Source organism: Rhododendron vialii, chromosome 10a (genome assembly GCF_030253575.1).
Source record: "Rhododendron vialii isolate Sample 1 chromosome 10a, ASM3025357v1".
Lineage (NCBI taxonomy): Eukaryota > Viridiplantae > Streptophyta > Magnoliopsida > Ericales > Ericaceae > Rhododendron > Rhododendron vialii.
The window spans coordinates 29,897,348-29,923,727 of record NC_080566.1 but is presented as its reverse complement, the minus strand read 5'-3'; the positions used below and the strand labels follow the sequence as shown (position 1 = coordinate 29,923,727).

At 37.0% G+C, this 26,380-nt stretch overlaps 2 protein-coding genes across 2 annotated transcripts; both read right to left on the bottom strand.

The window, feature by feature from the left end:
* Positions 1 to 2,223: 2,223 nt before the first annotated feature.
* LOC131303241 (ribonucleoside-diphosphate reductase large subunit) lies at positions 2,224 to 9,608 on the bottom strand. Its single transcript, XM_058330018.1, has 17 exons — positions 8,918 to 9,608; positions 7,710 to 7,771; positions 7,522 to 7,609; positions 6,485 to 6,748; positions 6,054 to 6,294; positions 5,892 to 5,968; positions 5,615 to 5,785; positions 5,439 to 5,531; positions 5,191 to 5,340; positions 5,026 to 5,112; positions 4,743 to 4,907; positions 4,537 to 4,656; positions 3,729 to 3,931; positions 3,460 to 3,609; positions 3,228 to 3,375; positions 2,749 to 2,832; positions 2,224 to 2,657 (listed from the first exon to the last, which is right to left on the bottom strand). Exons 1-17 carry the CDS (start codon positions 9,143 to 9,145, stop codon positions 2,562 to 2,564), a joined length of 2,427 nt encoding a protein of 808 aa, XP_058186001.1. The 5' UTR covers positions 9,146 to 9,608; the 3' UTR covers positions 2,224 to 2,561.
* A 4,563-nt stretch (positions 9,609 to 14,171) lies between these two features.
* Positions 14,172 to 14,531, bottom strand: LOC131303105 (uncharacterized). Its single transcript, XM_058329897.1, has one exon. The coding sequence runs from the start codon at positions 14,529 to 14,531 to the stop codon at positions 14,172 to 14,174; it is 360 nt and encodes a 119-aa protein (XP_058185880.1).
* Between the last annotated feature and the right edge of the window lie 11,849 nt (positions 14,532 to 26,380).

Sequence of the window (26,380 nt, the reverse complement as noted above, 5' to 3'; positions counted from 1 at the left end):
GTCCGGACACCCTGCATTACCAAAAAATATATATACTCCTATATGTTTCAATTTTCAAACAAGACATTTGCTTTTGACTTTTTACTTAATCCATCATTACTACTTAATCCATCATTACTTGATACTCTTATTCGTCGTTTGGCCGAGTCTTTAAATAACTGAATTTTGTCAACTAGAGCCATTAGAGGACCGTTTCTTTTCCCCTGTTTTCTCGCAACCAAATACGTTTAAAATCAAAGTACGACTGCTAAAGCAGAGGTTACGTCAACTCCAAGGAATTAGTCCCGTGAGGGCATGACAACGAGTAAAGAAACGTATATTTCTAAATTTGCAGGTTCGACTCATACCGTAGGTAAAAACTTTTGAAGTCCCTAAACGGTTGCATGGTTGTTAACTCCAGCTAGGCCTGCGAACAAACCGAGTCGGGCTTTGTTGTGTTCAAGTTTGGCTTGAGCCCTTAACAAGCCGAGCCGAGCCTGATTCATTTGCCCGACAAGCCTCTATAAACGAGCCAAGTCTACTTTTTTTAGCCGAGCTTTGGAGTGTTATGCTCCACTCATTTACTAAACGAGCTCAAAACTCGAGCTCGGCTCGATTCCTAAATGAGCCAAACCGAGCTATCCTAACGAGCCAAGTCTCGAGTTGTTGGCGAGCAGCTATGTTCGTTTGCATCCCAAACTCTGCTCGAGTAGATGTGCGTAAACTGACCCGAACATCTACTTATAAGACCATTGATTAGGTTTTGTCCTAATTAACCATGTTTCTTTAGATTTTTCAAGTATAAAGTTTATCCATGTATGAATTTTCAAGTATATGTTTCTTTAATTTTCAAGTCTCCAATAAAAAAAGTCGTACGTTTCTTTTTTCTTTTTTACTGTTTTATTATTTGCTTTTTGTAGTCTATCTTGCCATTTCAGTCAAATATTGCCATGCATTGACTGTATTTATAGCAAGAAAATTCTACAAAATTTGTACTTGCTATAGAAGTTTCAATGTTGTTTTTCAATATGTAAGAAAATTGAGACAGCGGATAGATATAGGTCTCAATCTCTAGTGTCATCCCAAATGATTTTAGGGTTTGTAACTCAGGCATGTCCAAGCACGGCAATGGATCCTCTCTAGTCCAAAGGTCTGGGGTGAACGAGACAGCCCATATGTGCACCGTTCATTTGCTGCAATGAATGATTTAGATTTTTTTCAAAACTCTTCCATGTAAGAGTTAACTCTTACCTAGAAGAGTTTTTGAACAAATTTCACCCCGTTAACTTTGACTATATCAATAGACGATCCCGATCTAGACTGTCTCGTTTGGTCCAAAATTTGGAGTGAAGAGGATCCGGACCCTAACTTGTTTAACGTGTGTTAGAGTCAATTGGGAGGGCTTAGGTTATCTGAGAAAATCAACACAGAATTGTTTGACATGGGTTTTCAAGATTGATTATGCATGTTCGCGCGGTGGTATATAGAGAGACATAGTGTTCACAACTAAAAACCAATTCACAGTTGAGAAAGAGAATGGTCAAATTAGGAAGGGAGTTTAGTTTATTTGGTACATGGTCTATAATTACTCGCATAAATTTACTTTTACCTATGAAAATACTACTTCCGTCCCAAAATATTTGTTTGATCTGCAAAACGAAGACCTAAAAATCTAACATTTCTTTGAAGAACATTGAGATCTTTCTCGTGAATAAAAGGAACTCATGGATATCTAGGAGTAAATTGTTGGAAAATTTTAAATCTTTCTTGAAGAAATTGTATTATTTTTCAAGTTATCTTTTTGCCGTCTGGACCAATATTTTGGGATATAATTGGGGTTAGAGACCAGTAGCCCTAATTACATAGGAGTACATGACTTGAAATAATATACCCTGCCCATTTTCAACTAGGGTCGTACAATTCTTGTCTGGGCTTAGACTTGTGTTTGTCAATGTTTGAATTTGTCCAATCCACTTTTCTAAGCTAAACTCGAGTTGTTTTGGGTTGGTCCCGCCCAATTTGCATCCCTACTTGGGCTCAAATGTACTTTACCCATAAGCGAGAAATATACTCCCTCATCCCTATCTTTTTGTCCGGTTATATTGTTCAATTGGCAGTAATTTTTGTACTTACAAAATATAAATCTTTTCTCAGTTGGTAGTATACATGGATTTTGCTCTAACGGATCATCCCTATTGTTCAATTGGTAGTATACATGAGTTATAGTATGGAATGAGAGCCAAATTATCACTCAACGGCACCAAAAAAAAAAATTGATTACAATCAACTCAAAATTACCATGATATTAGAGCAAAATCCATCAATCCTACCAACAGTTCAACCAATACACATGAAACTAAAGATACCAAGTTGAACATATACATTTTTTTGTTGATCCCAATCCGACTTTATATTACAATATTCATCACATTCAAACCCCAAATCTGAGAAAGCTTGGAAAAGTACTTCCATTGCCAACCTCTATTGTAAGAAAGAGGCCCAGGCCCCAGCCATGCCGAATCTGGTTGCCTCTCGATGTCAGAAGGAAATGCAACAAAAGCAACTTTTGGTGACGAACTCTTTCAACTGCCACACGCCATGCACTCATCGCGGTTTGTCAAAGAACATACCATCTGTGACATTTTTGCGCTGTCATCGTCTTCGATCTTGGGTTTTTCCTGCATCGCAAGTAAATGCCGTTTATATCAATCAACTAGGAAAATTTCTTGATCAACTGATGAGGATTAAGGTAATCAATCAGGCTATTACCTTAAGCATAGATGTGTCCACTGTGAACTTGATGGCATCGGCTGCAGCACGTGATCTTAGGTAGTACATCCCAGTTTTCAAACCCTTTTTATCAACGAACAAAAATGAAAACAACGGATCAGAAGATAATGCAGAATATTCCTCTGCTAATCACAAATTAATCCATGCCAAAAATATTGCAAGCATTAATTCCCATAAAGGGCAACTATCCAACTACTGTGTTTTTCTGACCATGGGCATTTGCACAATCAAAAGAGGAATTTTGGAAAGCCAAATATGAAAATCCATATACCCTAAGAAGCCCTTATCTTCAACTTAAAAAGCATCAAAATGACTACCTAACTTTGACCGAGGATATAAGGCAAACTCAATCATCAAAAAATTGGTTTGATGTGCAGACTTTCGATTCTATTAGATATATTCAAATTTAAGGCTCAAAAAATTTTAACCAATTTAAAACTAATCAGACTAGTTCTTACATTGGACCATGCATGAAAGTGCAAGGAAGTAAGTTTTCCAAAATTAGGCTGATCCATGTGTATGTTTAGGCTCTGACTCTGGTCTATATAGCATCCACGATCAACCGCCATATTAACCAATGTCCTCTGTTTGATCTCCCAAACAGTCCTGAAGCAGCAAAACATTTAGTCCAGCAGGAGAATAAACATAAAGACAGAAAAAGAACACCCCACAAAACAGAGAAATTCATACTTATAAATAAATTTCAGATCATCAGGAATTCCTGATATCTGCAGAACGGATCCATCCTCGTGAATTATCTGGTTCTTAACTGTAGGTGACCAAAGTCCCATCTCGGTTAGGTCATGAAGAAGGTGTTTATTCACCACAACAAACTCACCACTGTTAAGAGAAATAGAGAAAATGCATTAGATGGAAAAAGTTTAGAAAAACAAAAAGAAAATCAACCTTAGAACTCAGAAGTAACTTATTCGTTATTACAATATGAAGGCAATACAAACCTCAGAACTCTTCGACTATAGATGTTGGAGGTATACGGTTCAAAGCACTCATTATTTCCTAGAATCTGGCTAGTTGAAGCGGTGGGCATAGGTGCTACAAGAAGTGAATTTCTTACTCCATTCTTTGCTATCATACCCCGAAGATCATCCCAGTCCCATCGACTCGAAGGTTTAACATTCCACATGTCCGGTTGAAGAATTCCCTGAACAGCAGAGTACCATACAAGCATTTATAAGCATTGACGAAACATTTAGGTGACCAAATATATTACTAGTATTCGATTGTAACTTTGAAATATTATGGTAAGACAAAAAAAAAAAAAAATTACAGAAGACTTGGAATAAGAACTATCCAAAGCACTGGCAGTCGCTGGTAGCCTCACATGGAGCTGAGGGTGGTCAATTGAACTTCCTCACACGGCAAATGAAAAAATATAATGTAAAAAGGATTCTTTGGTTTAGTAGCAATCTGGTACACAGAAAAATTTAAAATTGTACACCCTAACAGGGCTTTCTGGATCAAAACCAAAGAAATTGAGATCCGAATCCACTTCATAACTCCAATACCAACTTAATCTTAACCCAGCCCAATTTTGTGGCCAAACGGACTTACCTACAACATTGATAGTTATACAATTCGCCTTTATTAATCTTGCTGATCAAGTGAGAATGAATTTTAGATGCCTACAAGAATTGTCGGTTCTAAAATTCAAAATTTTCAGAACTATAAATTTTTTGTCTGCCCTGATGTAAATTCCTAGAGCCGCCATCGGAGCATTGAGCACTGAAAAAACACTGGAAAGCATACCTTGCTCACAGGACTTCCACTATATGTCTCATAGGGACCTTCTTTTGCAGCCAACTCAGAAGAAGCTTTTAGAGCATGGAAGTATATGGTCTCAAATATATCTTTGTTCAACTTTTGAGCCTACAATCCAAATCCAACAAATCACATACTTGAGTGATCCAAATAGAAACTGAAAAAGAGTAGCACAATGAGAAGTTAGCTTTTACCTCTGGTGAATCAAATGGCATGCCAAGTAATATGAAGGCATCAGCAAGTCCCTGAACTCCAATACCGATGGGCCTGTGTCGAAAATTCGACCTTCTTGCAGTTTCCACCGGGTAGTGGTTGACATCAATTATTTTGTTAAGATTCACAGTGACAATTGCAGTAACCTGCCCAAACCACATAGAAACTAAAGTTCAGGCTTGACTTCGAAATAATGTGTCTTCACAGAACAAAAAGATGGATGTCCAATGACATGGGACAAAAGGCAGATACAATAGAGCAGACCTCAGCTAATTTGTCAAAATCAAAATATCGACTTTTAGACCCTCTGCTGCCAACAATTTTAGATGGATGTGATTCTAATGGAACACCCTGCAATAGTAAAAAGAGTCATGCCAAATAAAAAACAACAAAAACCAAACATATTTATTCCACGTGAACAGTCTATACCTTCTCTCTTACAAATCGTGGTAGGGCAATTGACGCCAGGTTACATACAGCAGTTTCTGATGGACTTGAGTACTCAACTATCTCAGTGCACAAGTTTGATGATTTGATAGTGCCCAGATTCTGCTGATTGCTTTTTCTATTGCAAGAATCCTGAAAAGATAAGAGATCTGTCAGAAAAAAACACAACACTAAGATTCAAACCAGAAAGCAACATGAAAACTGAAAGCTCATTTCCCCTATTAGATCACCTTAAATAGCATGTATGGAGTTCCAGTTTCTATCTGGGATTTCAAAATCTCAAACCAGAGGTTCTGCGCTGGGACAACTTTCTTTGCCTTGCCCTAAATTCATTATATGAGTCCTGTTAAGTAAACTGCTCTGGATACAAGAGCAAAAAAAGTCAAACAAGTAACAAAAAAATTACCTGTCTTTCATATTGAGTGTAAAGGTTCTCAAATTCTTCACCCCAACAATCAGCCAAACCTGGAGCCTCATTTGGACAAAACAAAGACCATTGATCATTACTCTGGACTCTCTGCATAAACAGATCAGGTATCCAGAGAGCATAAAATAGATCCCGTGCTCTGTGCTCTTCCTGCAGTCAGACATTGTACTGTCAGTGATGTTCAGGTGTAAAAGAAATCATAAAAAGTGATTTAAAAGAATTTATCCCATCAAACCCATGAATAAAGCCAATCTACCTTGCCATGGTTTTTCCTCAAATCCAAAAATTCAAATACATCAGCATGCCATGGCTCCAGGTAAACCGCAAAGGCCCCTAAATGCAACAAAAACCGAATTTCAGATGTGATCATGAGGTCATGACAAAAATAAAAACAAAAACAAAACTATGATTAGCATACCCTTCCTCTTGCCACCTCCTTGATCAACATAACGGGCAGTGTCATTAAAAACTCGTAGCATTGGAACTACACCATTTGAAGTACCATTTGTTCCACGGATATAACTCCCTGTTGCACGGATGTTATGGACAGAGACTCCAATTCCTCCAGCAGACTTGCTGATAACAGCACACTCCTTCAAAGTATCATAGATTCCTTCAATACTATCATCTTTCATGCACACCAAGAAGCAGCTACTCAGCTGCCAACAAACATCAGCAGGGCAACTTGAGTGAGGAAAGAGATATAGATGCATAACTACTAGGAATGCCCTAAAATCCTAATATCCACCAACAAATTGGCCAAAAATCTCCTATGTAGCAAATAAGGAAAAGAATTAGATGTTCTGGCATAACAGCAATGGTACATAATAGATTTCACAATTAGCATACTTGGGGCCTTGGTGTCCCGGCATTGAAAAGGGTAGGCGATGCATGAGTGAACCATCTCTGAGACATCAAATGATATGTCTTGATAGCAGAATCAATATCATCTTTATGGATCCCAACAGCAACCCTCATCAACATGTGTTGAGGCCTTTCAACAACTTTTCCTTGGACCTTCAACAGGTAGGATCTCTCAAGGGTTTTGAAACCAAAGTAATCATAGTCAAAGTCACGATCATATATAATCTCACTGTCCAATCGAGCAGCATTCTGTAACAACCAAAAATGTTCATAAGAAATGGATGAACTCGGTATGCATTTGATTTAAAATATAAACATTGGTTTAAGACTTGAGAAGGGAAATGAAAACACAAAATCAATTCTACTTCTTAAAGCCTGAAGGAAAATGAAGCTACCTCCTCACAAATAACTTTTGGAGGAGATGATTAAACATTTATACATTCCAAGACATTCAACATTTAGCTTTTTCTCTTGAGGTTGTAATGACCCAGGACGTTATCTTCTTCAGCAAACCCGATGGGTGAAGTTTGAGAAATCATTTCATCACGTCCTAATATTCATTGATTTTTAAGTAACATTCTGCACACTTAAAGCATTTCCTGCCCTTACTTCTACTTTTAGGGCATCTCCAACCCATTCTCTATTCCTTCAAAATTTTTGTCCATTTCTTCATTTTGGAGTAAAACCCAATTCCAACCCATCCTCCTAGAGGTGTTTTGAAATCAATTCCTCCATTTTGCAGAAAATAGTGCTCAACCCATCCTCCATTTGAGAGGAATCGTACTTTCATCCTCTCTATATTTGATGTCTGCTAGTGCATATGCCATGAAAATAAGACCGTAGCAAGTAAAGGACTACAAACATGTTCTCTAACACAGACTTTTGCACGACCAAGTTTGACAAACATCAGGTAAGGATGAAGTGTTTCACAAATCTTAACATTCAAACTGGAAACTAAGATCTTTATATTCTGTGATATGTCCATACTGAAACTCACAAGCATAAGTGACTCCTGAAAATACCTTCATGATTATTTCATAAACATCATCAGCTATCAAAGAAGAATTCTGTCCGGATCTCTCATTGACATGGTTGTACATATCCTTGATCCTACAATAACCACACAGATCAGGAAAACATTATATATTTTCATCACATTACTTACAATGAAAACCAGGGTTTTCCAACCTGAAAAATTGAAAGCACTTACGTCTCAGAAAATGACTTCTTGGTGTTCTTGTGCAGATTTGAAACAACAATTCTAGCAGCCAACTGAGCCAAAATATGTTCAAACACGTCACAAATTTACCACAAAAATTATTTTATCTCTAACTATCAACTTCCCTCGATTTAAAATAACATTTAGCCTCAAAAAGAATTTTATGTTACCAACCAACATACAGAACAAAGAATACAAGCCGCTAACAAAAAAAAAACTTCTCCACACACGTGCACAACCATAGAACCAGGCCAAAAGTCAAACATAATTGCTAAAGAAAATGAAAAGTACAAGAACATAACCAAACCCGTGTCTGAAATCAGCAGAAGAACATAATGGATTGGACACCGGCTCCATTTGAATATGTTCATTTACTATTAAATTTCTCTCAATACAAAAGGCTCAACTACATGTGACTTATGAAACCAGTAGCAGATGCGCAAGAGGTAAAAGAAACTCATTGTGTTGGGATCCTTGTACAACTAAACTCATTAACATGAGGACATCGAACCACTCCTATTTACAGATCTTTAATCCATCATCACAGTGCTCCCGACACCAAAATCCACAATCCAACAAGTAGACCTAAATTTGACCATGTCCAATTGAAATATGGGAGTCAAATACTTCAACTAAAATCCACATCTACGAATATAATGAACTTGATAGAATAATTAACTGAATCAAAGAACCCAAATAACCAATAAGCGTTGAGAACACAGAGCAAATCCAGAACAAGAAACCATTTATTTGGAAATGGGGCAGACCATGGGGGTGCAAGCGGGGGCTTGGGTCCTCATACACCTCCCAATTATATCATTATTTTACTTCATTTTAGGTTTTGTTTGTAAAAATTATGAAGAGAGGTTCTCTCAAAATTGTGTTCGTAAAAATTTTGAAGAGAGTTTCTCTAAAATTGTGATTTGGTCCTCTGCAATAAGAACCCTACGTCCGCCGCTTACCAAAAAAAAACCCTACGTCCGTCAGTTGTAAACTCCATCACCCATATCCGCATTCACCACCTTCATACGGAATATCTTATTTGTTACTTTGACATCTCCAAAGAACAAAACGCATTTTCGTGAAACAAGATAAAAAAAGGGAGCACAATTAGAAATGAAAAATGACAAAATAAATGAAGGAAAACAAACTAGCCCATAAAACATTAGTAGCGGGAGATGGAAAAAAAAAATACTCACGGAAGCATAATCGGGGTGATTGGCGGTCATTGCGGCAGCAGTTTCGGCGGCCAATTCATCGAGTTGACTGGTGGTGACGCCCTTGTAGACGCCCGCGCACACCTTCTGAGACACGAGGACCGGATCGCAGTGGTCGATGCTGAGCCCGTAACTCAGCTTCTTGAGGCGGGCCGTGATCTTGTCGAAGTGCACGGCTTCCTGGCGCCCATCTCTCTTCACCACATACATTTTCTCGCTAAATCGACGAAACTGGGAGAAGTTCTCAGCGAGGACTTTCGTCGAACAGGTTTAGCGCACTTGAAAAGAGGACAGAAGGAGCAGTTATATATAGAACAAGAAGCGTGCAGGGGAAGAGAGAGAGGGAGAGGAGGTTTGAAATTTGGAATTGGGGTTTTTCCCTCGTTCCGTGTGTTGTTTGGGAGGGTTTGAAGTTTTCCCGCCAATGGTGATGGGTTTTTAGGTTGGAATGGTGGCGCGGGTAACTGTGAAGGGGAGGAGCTGGGTTTGAGGGAGTGGGGACCGCCCTGTTGGTCTTTCTTTTTTGAAAGAGAGAGAGAGTAAAAAAAGTGGTTGGATCATGTGCTGATTCTTGGATTACGGAATGGACAGTTGGACGCAATGAAATGGAATTTTTCTATCATAGTGTGATGTTGGGGCGTTAATGCCTCACTAAATTTCGTCCATTTTAGATGAAAGATGGGTGAAACTCAGCTATTGGATCAAAATCGCACACAAAAATTAAGCTGAAATTATTAAAAACAAGGTGATTTTGTGATTTTTTCTCAAAAAAATGTACTTTCACTTACCATGAAAAATGATTGTACATGCTATATGTTTTATGATCACACTTATTATAAAATATGGCCAATTAATTAGTCTGGTAGCAGGTCAATTAAATTTAGGCAAAAAATAGCTTACTTTTGGGATTTTTTAAAACCACACCATTCTATCCTCTCCAAATTTTTTTCATTTAGCTAAGTTATTGTCTAGTGGCCAATAATAAAAATGGGGTGAACATGTAAACCTAGACTAAATGCTTAATTTGTATATAGAATATTTTTTTGAAAACAATAAATATAAACCGTATAATTGTAATACCTTTTAAATTATATTAAAATATATTTACATAATTTATTTTTAAAAAATTATAAACTTTATGATGCCCATGTGAAAAGGGTATTCATTTATTATTGTTGATACCTTACAAATATATTTTATATTCCGATTATAAACACAAACAACTATATTATTGTAATAATAATATTAAATGAGAAATGTTAAACAAATAAGTAATAAAAATTAAATAGTAATGATCAATCGTTGTAATTGACATTAGACTATTCAATTAGTGCCAGAGTGACGATTAATTGCAATTTAGGATTATTGGATTAAAATCGCGCACAAAAATTAAGCTGGAATTATTAAAAATGAGGTGGTTTTGCGATTTTTCCTCAAAAAAATGTAAATAGCACACGTTCAAACGGATAGAGAGAGAGAGAGAGAGAGAGAGAGAGAGAGAAGAAGAACACCGCACCCGACTGCTTTGATCGAGACACACATATCAAAGAAAACTCTTGATATCTCTCTCTCTCTCTCTCTCTCTCTCTCTCTCTCTCTCTCTCTCTCTCTCTCTCTCTCTCTCTCTCTCTCTCTCTCTCTCTCTCTCTCTCTCTTTGAACGATCTATATATCCTAGGGTTTTGTTTGGAAACCCACACAATCGAGCACGACGACGATTACTCACAACAACGAAGACCCTCGACAAACAAGGTATCTCTTTCTCTCTTATTCGCTTACTCTCTAAGGTGAAACCCAAAAATGATGAAAATTTTGATTTTTTTATTGAATGAGATGAACAAGGACGAAAGTTAGATGTAGGAAAAACGTATAATACAAAAAATTGTAGATCTTGAAAAGTTATGCGACTTTGATATAAAATTTGTTAAAATCCAAGTTTGATAGAATTAGTTATGAATTTTTGAAGTTGCTGTCTCGGTGCAATTTCGAGACAGATTAGCAAAATAATTTCAAGCCCGTTTTTACCGAGTTAGATGATGGAATTGGATTTCGAGTAAAACACGAAAGTTGTAGATAATCAAATTCTAAGCGACTTTCATACAGAAATTGTCATAAATGGGGATTAGGGGAATTTGTTACGATTTTTGGAAGTGACGGCGCTGTACAAAATTTAGACAGCTTACTGTTCTGACTAAAAACTTAAGTTGACCTGTTAATATTCTAAGTGACTTTCGATACAAAATGTCCCGTCAATATTCCATAGAATTGCATATAGGGTAAAACAGTGGAATATGTTTCGAGTGTACTCTAAAAATAAATGATTAGACAAGTAATACATATTTTAACTAAAAATCTCCAAAAAATAATTAAAATGGATTAGACATCCCGAGTTCTCTTTAGATAAAACAAAATTGCTCTTCAAGAAGGGGTTTCTTAAAAATGTCCGCTTATTGCTTGTCGGTACTGACAAAATCAAGAACAATATCCTTTTTTGAACATTATCATGTATAAAATAATGTTTAATTTCAATATGCTTTACTCGAGAATGTTGAATGATATTTTTTTAAAATTGATTGCATTTGTATTATCACATCTAATTGGAATATGATCATAATGTAAATCAAAATCCTCCATTTGTTGTTTGATCCACAATAATTAAGCACAAACAAGTACCGGCAACTATGTATTCAACTTCAACAGTCGATAAAATAACTGAATTTTGCTTTTTACTGAACCATGATACCAATGAGTTTCCAAAAAATTAACAAATACCACTAGTGTTCTTACGATCAGTTTTACTACCGGCATAATCAGCATTAGAAAATGAAATTAAGTTGAAAGAAGTATTTCTAAAATAAAATAACCCTAAATTTTGAGTTCCTGCAACATATCTAAAAATACATTTGACAGCTTCTAAATGTGACTCCTTTGAAGTAGATTGAAAATAGCATATAAGCACACACTAAATATGATATCGGGTCTACTAATAGTAAGATAAAGAAGTGAACCGATTATATTCGATACATTTTTGTTTCTTTTGATTTATCATTTTCATCTTTGTCGAGTTTAGTGGGTGAACTCATTGGAGTCTTCATGATTTTGAAATCTTTCATCTTTTGAAAAGTTCTCTCGTATACTTTGCTTGATTTATAAAAATTCAATCCTTTGATTGCTTGATTTAGAGTCCAAGAAAAAAATTGAGTTCTCTCATCACATTCATTTCAAACTCCCCTTACATGCACTTAGCAAATTCTTTGCATAATTTTTTTATTAGTAGCACCGAAAATGATATCATCAACATAAATTTAAATAGTAAGAATGTCATGATTTTTGGTTTTTATGAAAAAGAGTAGTATCTAATTTTCCTCTAGAAAAACCATTTTCAAGCAAAAATGAGCAAGGTCCATCATACAATGCATGAGTTGCTTGTTTCAAACCATAAAGCGCTTTTGAAAGTTTCAATACATGATTAGGAAATTCATGATTTTCAAAACCAGGAGATTGTGTTACATAAGCTTCTTATGCTATAAAACCGTTAAGAAATACACTTTTCACATCCATTTGAAAATGTTTAAAATCTTTGAAACATGCAAATGCAAGTAGCATTATTATGACTGTGTTCGGGAACCCATTCTGAGATTTTATTTCAGGAAGTTGTTTTTGAATGCTAAAAAAGTGTGGGGCCAGAAGAGCTTTCCAAGGCCGGCAAGGACATACTTGTTTGACTTTAAAATTTGACTGTTGAACCTAGTGGTGTACAGTAACATGGGCCCCACCACTCCCACCCCTCATATTGAATTGGGAGGCTTTTAGTCCTTCAAAAAGTAAACTGTTTTGAGGTTTCCAAATAAAACTAGTAACTGGATTTCCCCAGGTTTTCCCCTGTTACTCGAAAACATTGAAAAAAATCTGAGTCTAATAAAAATTGCCATTTGAAAATTCAATTTCGAAAAATGGATTCCATTGAAAAAAATGCAATATCAATTTCAAGCTTGCCTTCCCACCCTTCTACTCCGGTAGAACAGACATGTGAAAAGGGAAAAATAAGTTTGTTCAGAACAGACATTTTTGAATCCCACAGTTCGATTCTTGAGAGAGGGAGAGAAGTCGCACTATTGGTACCGACGGGGGAAGGTGCTCGGTTGAAACACCACATTTTCGTATGCCCAACGAGGCCCCAATACAAGTGAAAATTGAAATTGATACTTTGTAAAAGTAATTTTGATCCCAATAGTAGAACCTGTCTCAAATTCCATAAGCGTACATCTCAAAACATCAACCATTAATAATTAAAGTTACAACAGACAGCCACAGAGTACATAACAAACCACATTTGGCCAAGTACCAAAATAGGTAAAAGATAACAGTAGCAACAACCACAATGAAACAAAATATCATAGCAAGAATAAGCCACAGCGGAAAGGAAACTCTGGCCGGAGGAGTGTATTCCGATGACGACCCAGCCGCATCATCTAAGGACGAGAGAACAGGAGGTGGGACGATCTGCTCTACTTGGCCGGTGTAAGCCAACCAAGCATTGTATGCCTCATCCCGTGAGGCAAGTTTGTTATGCACAGCACCTGGGAACCGAATAACTAGATCACTACAAGCTGCCCAAGAATCGTAGATGCCTGGATTCCTCCCCACGAACACAACATAGAATTTTTTCCCTCTCATTCCTATATCATTACGACGATAAATATGAATATGAGTACAGTGTGTCAACGAAAGTGCACTACAAGTGTACTAGAAATTGCAGATTTGAAGCCCAGATTAGAACAACAAATGAATGTTTATGTTGAGCCAAAGTGTTGATTTTTGTGCATCATAACATGGACTCAGTATGCAGCAAGTGTGTCAAACAAAATGAAGCAACATGGTACATTATGCAAGCGTCCAAAACCACCAAAGCAGAACTGGGTATATACAGAAGTAGAGCTGGCCACAACTTGCACTAGATTTGCATACAACTTTGGAAAACAAACCCCTGCACCAGTGTAGCTTAATAGGATTCATTGTTCAAGTTTCACAACTGCAATAGCTTAATAGATTTCCCAAATACACAATAAAACAAACCAACATAGATTTGATTTTGGTAACCGTTCCAACATAAACACAAATATAACACAGTTTTTCAACCATAGTACACTAAAAAAGCAGCAGATTCACCATGAATCTAATCACCTCACATAAATTGGAAATAAAATTGTCTCATAGTAAAACTAGTTTAATTAAGATCAATCATCATAAGACTCCCACATCCATTGAGCCAATTCAGTCCGCCTTTGAGCCATCAATTGTGTGTTATGTGGCAACATGTTAAAGGGCTCAACCGGACCCACATTTGCCGCATTCCCTTCCTCGTTCTCTCCACCCTCCCATTGTCCGTCGTCCTCAAAGTCATCACAAAATTCATCCCTCCCCCTGTTCATTATTATCCAATTGTGAATAACACAACATGCTGTTTTAGTTCCAGGTTGACGGGCTTCATTATAACTCGGCATGTGCTTAAGGATGGGGAACCTTGCTTTCAGGACTTCAAAGCATCGCTCTATCACATTCCTCAACGACGAATGCTTGTAATTGAACAACTCCATGGGCGTGTGGAACTCTGTATTATGCCTATTATATTCCTCTCTGTGATAATGTCTTCCGATAAGGAGCTAAATACCCCGGCATGTTTGAATATCCAGCATCCACCAAATAGTACTTATCTAAAATGGCACATGTTAGATTTAATAGGGTGCGATATTGATTGATTATAATTGAAAAGCTAATTACTGTTACGTACTGAGTGGGGGGTGCGGAAAGTTATAGCCTGGGGTCGTTACTACTGATTGGAATACACGTTCATCATGGGCGCTTCCTTCCGAACCAGGCAACACAAAAGTGAACTTCATATCGAAAGAACAAGCAGCCATAACATTCTGTGTTATTGTGGACTTCCTCTCTCAATATGCTACTTGTCTATGTCGGGGTACCCAAGCTTCTATGTGGGTTCCATCTATAGCTCCAACACAATCCTTAACAAAATTCCAAATACAAAATAAGGCCTCATTTGGTCACGGGAATTATTGGCGAAGGAAGTAATTGAAGTATATTTGTTTAACTAACCTGGAACCACGGGTAATATCTACCGTCATTTAATATTTCGGGCGGCGTGACATCAAGGTTAGGTGGTTGAATTATGTGTGGTGCCAAGTTGCAAAGAGCACGACGCATCCACTTGAAGTGGTCGCTAATGGTCGACGTGGATCGTTGGAACCGATCAGCAGCCACTCGATGGCGTTGGGAATGGCCACATATGTATAAGAAAATAGCCAACGACTCCTCTACACAAACACGTTTATGATCCCATTGTAGTTGGCCTCTAGCAACAAGTTCAACCACCAATCCTCTAAATGTATGAGCATCAACACGGAGAATGTCTTTTATGGTTTGAGGGTGTCTTTCCAACAAAAAATTTGTGTATGCTTGACTGGTTAATTCACAGGTCCGTTGTGGCATTTTTTTTTCTTCTTCCATTAAGTCCAAAAATTCGAGATCAAGTAAGTCGTCGTTATCGCTACTAACAGCTTCATCCTCATTATGCCATGGATGAGTGCTGGATGACATGGCTGTAGGCTGGATGTGTACAACAGTTAGATAAATGTAATTCTAAAGCTGAGGGCATGGAGTAAGAATTCAACAAACTAAAGTGTTCCATAACACAAAAATTAGAATTTACAAAAAAAAAAAAATGGCTATCATATATAAAGTTAGATGCACTCCAACTTGTTCACGAGGAAAAGGAAACAACGGGTGACTGTTCAGAAAACAAAATCCTAACATCTCACCCATAGGTATCGCAAAATTCATCTGAACAAAATTCCAAGTATCGCAAGAGATATTACCAGAAAGGTGTGGAATTCAAGCTGCCACGTGCATTACAAATATCTCAACTACTTATCAATTAACCTCAAGCTACTACACAGCCATAAGTTATCAATTACCAGTTTATGTCGACTCAACATTTTAGACAGTACATGCTGACAGAAACTGAATCCCCCGAATGCAAAAAAAGAAAGGTTACCATATCGAACAAGAACTGTCCTCAACATGAAGAGGTAAATAATGTTCAGGACACAAAGGTCTCTTTTGTGCCACAAAGAAACGTAAATCGTATTGTACGAGGTTAAAACATGGTAACATCTGTATTGGAGACAATCATACACCTAAAACTTCATATCCTAAAGTGTGACGAGGACAAACTGGAAACTGTTATAATGAATTCGAGAATTGGAGATTGGAGCACTTACACCTTACAAGGTATAGGTACAACTCGTTGTTATCTACTCCTATGAAAGTGCAAATAGAATGTGATGCTTTAAAATTTTAATTCTAAGTTATATAAGTTCAAAATTATTCTTTATTGTATCAGAATCCCAGTTCGATATTCCAAATACAAAGGTAGATAAATACATAGCAAAAAATCAAAAAAAAAATTCCAGTATCCTTCACGACCGCAAAGGCTGCAACATTTACACCTAAAAGCTAATATGAGAATTACACCTGCATATATTTCTGATCCATAGATATCTCAAATTTGAGACCTGCTAATATGAGAGTTTATGTTCAGCCTAGGTCGTATTTGAGTAATTCGACTAATGGGCAGCCAATGTGTTTCCCCTTTATAGTTTTATTATTTATGCTTCCTATGCTTTCCATTATGTTAATTTCAATCAATTGTACCAAAAATTTAGGTAGTTGAAACTTCAAAGAAACAAATGAGAGTATAGGGACCACTTTAATGTGTCGAGTCTCGGGGCAGCCAAAAGGTTAGCACATACCTGTTTAATTTATTTGTAGGTTACAATTTTATGTTGCTTTTGTGGTAGTAACTTGCAGTATATAGACTTGATGTTGTTGAATTTTAATCTGGTGTAATTCGACTAATCAATTCTAGGTGGGAGATTATGTTTATTTCAAGAGCTTAGTCAAGCTAGTAGAAATCCTTAGGAAAAGATGGCTTACTTGTATGGATCATCTGTTAGTAGGTGGAGTAGATCTCATATTTAATTGGTGTTAGATTCTTGTTCTAGTCCCTATACAATAGGATGAGCATTTGATGAGACCTTAAGGAGGTCTTAAGATTTTTTTTTTCTCAGCAGGTCTCAAGACTGTTGGACATGCCATTAGTACATACATAGCATGGCCTTTATCTTTGGTACGTTGAATCCTCACATTATATGTACTTTGCTCTTAGTACAGAAAACCAAAAGTTTTGTTTTGAAGTAACAGGAAACACAAAGCATATGAAGCAGCTACAAAAGGTGCCTTTACCAGAAAGGAGTGATGAGATTCGAGCTGCCACGTGCATTCCAAATGTCTCAACTACTTATCAATGAACTTTAAGCTACTACACAGGCAAATGGAGTTTGAAGTAGCAGGAAACACAAAGCATATGAAGCACGAAGCATATGATCATGACTCAACATTTGCAAAAATCAACAAACTAAAGAGTCGCATAACATGAAATTAGAAGTTCAACAAAAAAAACAAAAAAAACAATGGCCACTAATGGCCTTCTTACACAACCACCTAATTGTCTAGCCTTCCTAATTGGTCAATCCAGCTGTGAGACCCAACCAATCCTGTTATGCGACTGGTGATTCATGAACCCTTCCCTCCAAGAATGTCCTTCAGGACCTATCATAAGGGCATATGCCTTCTAGTATTGTGTATCCCTAACAATCCCCTGAATGTCATCCAGGGCAACAATGGTTTCTTTTATGGTAAATTGTGGGATTATAGATTGTTGACGGTTGATAGTTAAAGCCTCTTAGTACCCTGCCTTTCTTTCATTAGCAAGTGCAACGCTTTCATAAGCATGTATTTGCCCACCCCTAACTTGTTTCATAACACTCCCACCAATCCCGTCAGATTTTCGCTTTCACGAGTCAGTATACATGCTATCGCCCCCCCGAATGGACTTTGGCGGACCAAACATGGCTCGTTCTTCATCGGAAGTGGCTGCACCATGGGTACCGGGTTGTGCGAAGGCACCGGTCGCCATAAAGTTGTGGAAAAGCTCATCCAACAACTCAAAATGGTCAATGCCTTTATTGTGAAGTTTCTCATACTTACTGTTGGCCTACATGGAATATAAGTAATAGGAAATGTTTGTTAGTATATCGGGGCAAAAGAGGATTTATCTAATATTAGTAACCATTAAATAAAACACTTAGGTTTTGATACCTTAATTATTTCATCCCATACTCCATCAGGAGCTGTGACAGTTTGAAGCTCTGCATCCCAACCCAATCTGGTATGAACTTTTTTTAACTGACAGAATAACCTGTAAGGTGCTTTGAGGCGTTCAAACTTTTATTGCATTTTGGTGATGCTGTACCCGACCCGAGGAACCTGGCGTGTGAATTCTTTGTGGATAGAAGTCCATTGGTGTTGATTGAATGTTTTTGTCTTACGTGTGTTCACACTTTGTTCTTTGCTTGATTCGTCAAGGAGTATTTTGAGAAATATCTCCTCATTGGCATAACTTCACATGTCTACATCAATTTTTGTGGGGTCCATGGTGGCCTAACAGGTGGGACAAATGATTTGCAACGTAAACAACTGCAAAACATATATTACGGGAACAAAATATGCTACCTAGGGCCATACACACAGGGGACTGATCGCGGCCCATTCGGTAGTTGTTGAAGTTTACCAAACGGCCGTCAAATTCAATTATTTATTAACCGAACTACAACTAAAGATTTGCATAGTATAGCGAGAAAGTCCGAGTCGATCCACAGCGAGCTCGAATATAGCTTGTTCGGATTAGATGTAAGGGTTTCCGGCGTTTAGGCGGCCAACTTTTAGTTTTCCTTTGAAAGGTGAGAATTGCCCTTATGAAAATGACTAGAAAAAGAGTTTGAACTAAGAATTAAAAACGGCAAGGCAATGGAGTTACTAACGCCCGTAACTTAGGCCATCCAACAATTCTCAACGAAAACACGGTTGAATCGCACGGCATAGGCTATCAACCGGAAGATTTTGCTAATGAAAATGGTTAGACTTGATAAGAGTTTGAACAACAAGCTTAACACAAGATGTGACATAGCTCCCGGAACCATGTGAGCGAGCACATGATCACCGGAGATTAACAACGCCAAGACTTGTATTCAAACTAAATATCAAGGTCAAGAACTAGAAGTATGGTTTGGAAAGCGAGCAAGTTCTTTGGTTCTTCTGGCAAACACGAGTCGAGACATAGCTCACGGAACCATATGAGCGAGTATATGATCACCGGAGGTTAACATCGACAAGTTTTGTTACATAAAAGGCGAACCACTCACATTTCCAAACCAAACCTCAAGTCTTAAGTTGAGAAAGGCAAGATTAACCAAAGTCACAAGGCGTTATTCACCCCATGGCCAAGCCTAAATGACTACTCACACCTAAGGAAAAGACTAGAAAGCATGCTAGAATTGGAAAACATGTTAAACCGATAGAACCGAAAATAAACTTGATTTATACAAAGATCCAAAGCTTAGCTACAACATTAATACACGACAAATTAAACGAAACCAAATACTTACTTGAGTTCTTGACAAATTAAAGACAAAAGCTTGAAAGCACAACAATGGAGAAAGACTATCCTAAGCTAACTACAAGCTAACTACTCTTTCCTATGAGAGAGGAGAGGGATATTTATACAAAAATCAACTTCCTCTCTCAAAATATCTTAAAAGGATACTACAAGTAGCAAGTTTCCAAATATGGAAGGTTGAAAAACTGTGAAAAGCTGTCAGTAAGCAATCTGTATCCATACAACCAAAACGGTTGTATGGATACCGTGCTGTTACGCCTGTGTTGGAAATGCTCCATAGAGGAGCTGTATGGATACAACCAAAACGGTGTATGGATACGCAGAAATCTGTCCAAAATATAAGGCCACCGTATGGATACAACCAAAACGGTTGTATGGATACCGCCTTGTTAACTGCAGAAATGGCCTCTAGCTTCAAAACTTGGCACCCGACGCTTCTGAACTTCACCCGATGCTTCGTATCTTGCTCATTAGAGAATGTCGGCACTTCGCCACTTGGTCTTGGAAGCTTGGACTCCCTCGAGGCATGTCCATGGTGTTCAAACGCGCCTTATTTATACGAATTACCTGAAATACACAAAAACCTACCTTACGTGCAGTATCAAATAAAAGCTAGATAAATGCAAGTTAAAACAACATAAAATGGGACTAGTCGTACCAAATATCTACAATATTGGGTGCTCATCAGGGACAGAGATTTGTAAATCCTTTACCAATTGAACGTTGTTCTCACCGGTACAAGAGTTGGCTGAAGAAATAGGAGAGGGGGAACTTCGCTTCCTATTCAATGGTTGGCTCCCAGGTGGTTTACCTTCAGAGGGCTTGTCCCCTAAAATGAACAAATGAAACACCAATATTAAATCAATCAAAATTGGATACCTCATCCAACCAATTTACAACAAAGTTAATAAGAAAAATAAGAACTGCAAAAAAAAAACAGCCTATTGAAAAATTTCTGGTGTAATAACAGCCGAAGGGGATTTTTGAAACCCCAAGATTGTGCATTTGGGCGAAGGCCGTAGGAGATCTTTCACATGATTTTGGGACTTTAAAAAAAAAATTCTGGTGCAAGCCGATTGGAAAACAACCTATTGAAAAATTTCTGGTGTAAAATTTTCGGTGTAAATCGATTGAAAACTTTTTAGTTAATCACACATTCCATTGGAGTTCCATTTACTTCAGCTCTGTACGAGTATCGACAATACTACAGAAAAAATAAATATGTAAATATGAAAATTTCTGCGTGTTTTTGAACTTTTTTGTTCCGGCGCTTCACTTAAACCCTCCCACGTAGTAGTGCGGCAGCCGGCCTGCATATAAACATTTTTTTCACAACGCAACAGCCTACGGGGAAGAAAGTGTTTTGAGGAGCAGGGGATCTACAGGGAAGAAAGTGGGAGTGAGGAAAGATAAATTTCTACCAAATGATTTTGGGACTTCACAAAAAAAATAACTCGTGTAAATCGATTGAAGAATTTCTGGTGTAAACCGATTCAAATATTTCTGCTGTAAACTGATTGACAAATTTCTGCCGTAAACTGATTCAAATATGTCTGATTTTGGGATGAAAACAGCCGATTGGAAACCCTAACCTAGGGTTTTCGACCCCATCAAAACAACCAAAATTGGAAAAACTGTTTGATTTTCTGGTGTATTTACCTCTAGATCTTCAAATCTTTGTTGACCGGAGAAGCCATTTGCCACATCTCAAAGAGGAATTCGTCGGGTCTTCCGTGGTGGCTGGATTTGGTGTTGGTTTGGGCTCCCCTTGGAATGCAGTCCACCTCCTCATTTATACAACCAAACCCTTCAAATTAGGTCTTCCAGCTGGTTTGAGAAGATGTTTGAGAAGATGGGTCTTCAATTTTACAGCTACAGACTCGCAGCTTCGAGACCTGGGAAGAGGTGTACGCGTGAGATTCATTCTCTGCGCCAGATTCGTTCTCTGTAGACTTTACAAAATAGGCTTGTGGAGGTTGGGATGAATTAACGTTGGAGACAGAAGGGTTGGGAAGACGTAATTGAAGAGAGAGAGAGAGAGAGAGAGAGAGAGAGAGAGGAAATGCAGAGATTCTTCTCTGTATCCCCAGCTAGAAACAAGAAGCTGTACATGGAGGGGATGACTTTTGCAGAGAGTGATGAGTGGTTGGGAGTAATGAGAAGTGTCCAACTTGCCAAGTCTTTAACCGTCCCTTTTTTCTTTTTTTCTTTTCTAGCTACAGTTTTAGTCAGGGGTCCCACTCATTTTCAAAATAACTCATCCAATCACATATTTTTACATTTTAACTCAAAATTTTCAATTTAAAAACGTAAACCAAATAGAGTGTATAGCTTCTAGTCTAGCAACAGGTGCAAATATCTCATTAAAATCAATGCCTTCTTCTTGATTATAGCCTTGTGCAACTAATCTAGCTTTATTTCTAACAATATTTTCTGATTCATCCAATTTATTTCTATAAACCCATTTAGTACCAATAATAGTATGATCACGAGGTCTAGCATTGTTTAAGTTTGCTATCTGCAATTTGGTTATCAATGTTTGTGTCTGGATTGTGTAATCTGTAGTTTGATTATGCTATTAAGGAGTTTAATTAGCATAAATGTGCTTGTATCTTCTTTCCAACTTCAACTCTCTATTGTTTGGTTATGCTATTGATAGCAAGATGATATATACCTCCCCAAGTGATGGTTAAAGTGTAGATGCTTAAAGAAGTATTGAATGCTTGTCAATACTAGTGAGAAGTCTGTGAATGCATGCTTGTCAATACTAGTGAGAAGTCTGTGAATGCATAAATGCAACCAGTTGATCACGTTGGTACCTGTGATCAGTTTGCTTTTTCTATTGATTTCATCAGATGTGGGGCACAATATCTACTGTTATATATTTTTGGTGCTACAAAGTCATTCGAACAGTCTTTCTACACCACTTGTACTTGATGTCAACTTGGTTCACTTGTTTTTTTTTGTTTTCTTCTTATAACAATGAAGCTATTTCCATAATTGTTCACAGTGAGTTATTGCTTGTTTTGGCTTGTATAGCACATTCACAGCTTTGCACACCAGTAAAACTGTCCCATATCACTTTACTTTCTTCTTTAGGGCTTGAGTCTGTGTCTATATATGCAGTATAGGATTAACCAAAAATAGATACCGTAACTCGAACCATTTCTAAAACTAGTCCATCCATTGTCTATCACCCCATTTTCATTCTCTATTTTTTCCATTTTACTCAAATGGACGAAGGCGAAGAATACGACTATGATATATATATATATATATATATATATATATATATATATATATATATATATATAGACACACACACACACACACACACACATACATACACACACACACTGAAGAAGACCCGTACAATGTGGATTAATACGGTTGGGATCCATACTCTAGCGGAAAAGGATCGACTGATCCCATGGGTAGTCATCGATCAGGTCAGCAGAGGAGAATAGAAGTTGCACTACGCATTATAAACATCCACAATGATGCGTACATGGCAAAGAACCTTGTCGTACCTCTATGTTGACCGGTGCAACATGGGTCGTTGAGTTGAATGTTGGTCACTGTAAACGTATGTACATAAGCCGACCTACGTATGGGCAAGGGTGGTCTATTGACCTCACTAAGGGTGGAAAATCCCAGGGATATACATAATATTAAGGAAATTTTGGTGGTTTTTGCCCCATAAATTTAGATCCTTTGGTTCTTGCCAGAAAAAAAATATAATTGCCCCATATATATATTTTACACGTTGGTTCTTATCCGAAAAGTAATATACTTGTCCCCATGTCTCTTTGCTAACTTCTCTAACCATTCATATCTCTTTTTCGGGTAATTTTGCCAACAATAATACTCTTTTGTGTTAAAAAGAGTATTGAAAATGGGCAAACAAAATGGAAGGAAGAAGTATTTATTAGATTGTTTAATATTTACTATTCACGTTGGTCAATTCTAATTTAGGACTTTGAATTTTGTGTACTAAGTTAAGCTCTATCATTAATCCAACCTAACTACCTCAGCAAACTATGTTCATTGTTTTGCTCACCAAATATGAAAAATCTTTGGGGTTCAATTGTAAGTAAAATGATGTGTAATGAATTAACAAATCGCTTTTTGTTTGCGTATTATAAATAGCTCTTTTTTGTGTAGTATTATATGGAATATTTTTTTCCTTTATCATGTGTTAATACAAAATTATATATGCTATAGATACTTAACCTCAGTAATGATAAATCTTGGGTCTGCCCTTGCATATGTATCAATCATTTCATATGAGCAAGACCAATTTTTTTGCACTATATGACTTGCAAGAGAGTAGGTATAGGGAAGTGGGGGAAAGAATTTTGGTGCAAATGCATATGGCTATCTTTTTATGGATTGTGGGCCAACAAGCCAATAATAATAATGTCCAAGAGCGTTTCCAACATTCGAGGGATATGATATCTAGGCATTTCCATAATGTGCTACATTCCATTAACGCCATGGCTATCGATTGGATTAAACCTTGGCCATGGCCTCGCAAATAAGTGCATCTAAAAATACTAGGGAACAACAGATATTATCCACACTTTGAGGTATTTTTCTGCCTTTTTTTTTTCATATTCCAATTTTTTATGTAATTTTTTCATAAGTTGTATTGTTCAAATTTATGCTTTTATTGATAGACATCAATAGAATTGTGGCTTAATACATAACCCTGTGGCTGAATCTGGAGATGAACCTCTAGAGTTTGATCCATATTGTTGTAACATACACACTTGCAACATCAACGGATGCCAATTTTAAACCAACCAAATTTTGCATTAATACATGATTGTACATTGTAGAATTAATTGCATTGGAGCAATGGATGACACTCACATAAAGACCCATCCTCGTCTCGATCATTTATTACGATGGATTGGTCGAAAGAGATATCCAACACAAAATATTATGGCGGCATGTGATTTTGATATGTGTTTTATTTTTGCTTTAACGGGATAAAAGAAAGGTATGCACGATACAAGAATATTTTATGATTGCTTAAGGAACCCAATAAACAATTTTCCATTTACACGAGGAGGTTAGTCCAACAATTATTGCGTCCCGTATCATAGAATTTTTTAAATTTATTTTCATAGATGGTTTTAACAAAATCAACAATAATTGTAGATGAGTTTCATTTGGTAGACACTAGTTATCCAAATACTCAAGATTTTCTAGCACCATACAAAAGTTCTATATATCATACTCCCGAATGGTGTAATGGAGTCATACCAAGGAATGCATATAAAAAATTCAATAAAATACACTCATCCCTTACGTGCACCATAGAAAGGACCTTTGAAGTATCGAAAGCTCGTTGGCCCTTGGTATGCGACATTCCCCTTGGATACTCAATGAAAATGCAGAAATTCTTGTAACTACAACAATGACCATCCATAATTTCATAAAAAGGAATAACATGCCCAAAATTCATTTTGGCTTCTATGATTGGCGACATAATTTCTTGCCTTCAGATGCTGGCGGGGAAACTATGACACCTAATGATCAACATGGAAATGCGTTACTTGGCGGTGATCAAGACATGAAAAATGTAAGGGCTTCAATTCGAGATTAGATTGTCGCTAAACGTATACGTTAGCTGAGTTCTTTGGTGATGTAATATGTTCTTTTTGGTTTTTAAATTTCTAGATTTAATTTGTGTAATATTTAAGTTGTCTGTTTAGTTTTTCTTTTAGTTTCTATGTTTTTTTTTTTGAACTGATAATAGTCCTAAGTGTTCTTGTTTTTTTGCAATTACTTCGATTTAACTTAATTGTTATTTTAATTGAAAAATCAAAACATTATTTGAGGAAAGTAAGAGCAAAGAATACTTGAAACAATAAAAACATAATTAAAAAATAGTTCGAAACTTTTAATTAATAAAGAATAAAGCAATTTCAAAAGAAAATTTTAAAAAATTGATTAAAATATTATTTATACACCATTATTAATAATTAGGGACAACATAGTAAAAAAATAACCCATAATTCATTTTCATCCCATATCTCTTATACACCACTCTTGCTGCAAAATGCATTATACACATATCATCCAAATACTCTACCATATTCAAAATACATTCTGACCATAATCAAAAAAGCCAAAAAGTTAAAAATAATGCCAAAAAGATTGATTCAAGGGTGGAACTAAAGAGAGGCTGCCATAGGCTGTAGCTCAGGTGTACTAAAAAATATATATATATAGAATTTCAGTTAAGATAATTTTAGCCCAGCCAATCTTGTTTTCAGCCCAAGTCCATCACACCATCCCATTGAAGCGCAACCGGCAGCTCCTAAGCCCTCTTAGTCCTCTATCTCGGTCTTTTCGGTTTGTTCCAACCATTTTTGGATCTCGTTTGGTACCAACAAACTGAGATATTTTGGGATTTTTGAACAGATAATGCAGATCTTTCTCGACTTGAAACATGGAAAGTGCAAATTTTATATTTTTAGACTGATAAATAGCGATTGAACTTCAAAGGGTAAAGACGGTGGGGGGACTTCACCGGTAAAAATGGTGTTTTTCAAAAGAAAAAATAGAGGAAAGAGAAGATGGAAGTGGGAGGTGGGAACGAAGGGGCTGTGATCACTATTCCTATTCTTCTTTCGTATTTTGTACAACCAAAATAAAGTAAAAGGGGTGGTTTGAGTGAGTTTTTATTTTGCCAATCTATACATTTTCATGAAACTATTTGGCAAAGTATACGTATATTGAAATAACTTTTAAAAATAGTGCAAAACGCAATCCTGTGGGCAGCGTGCCTGGAAAAAGGGGCGGATCGATGAGCGCGCATTTTTGACAGACGAGCGCTCA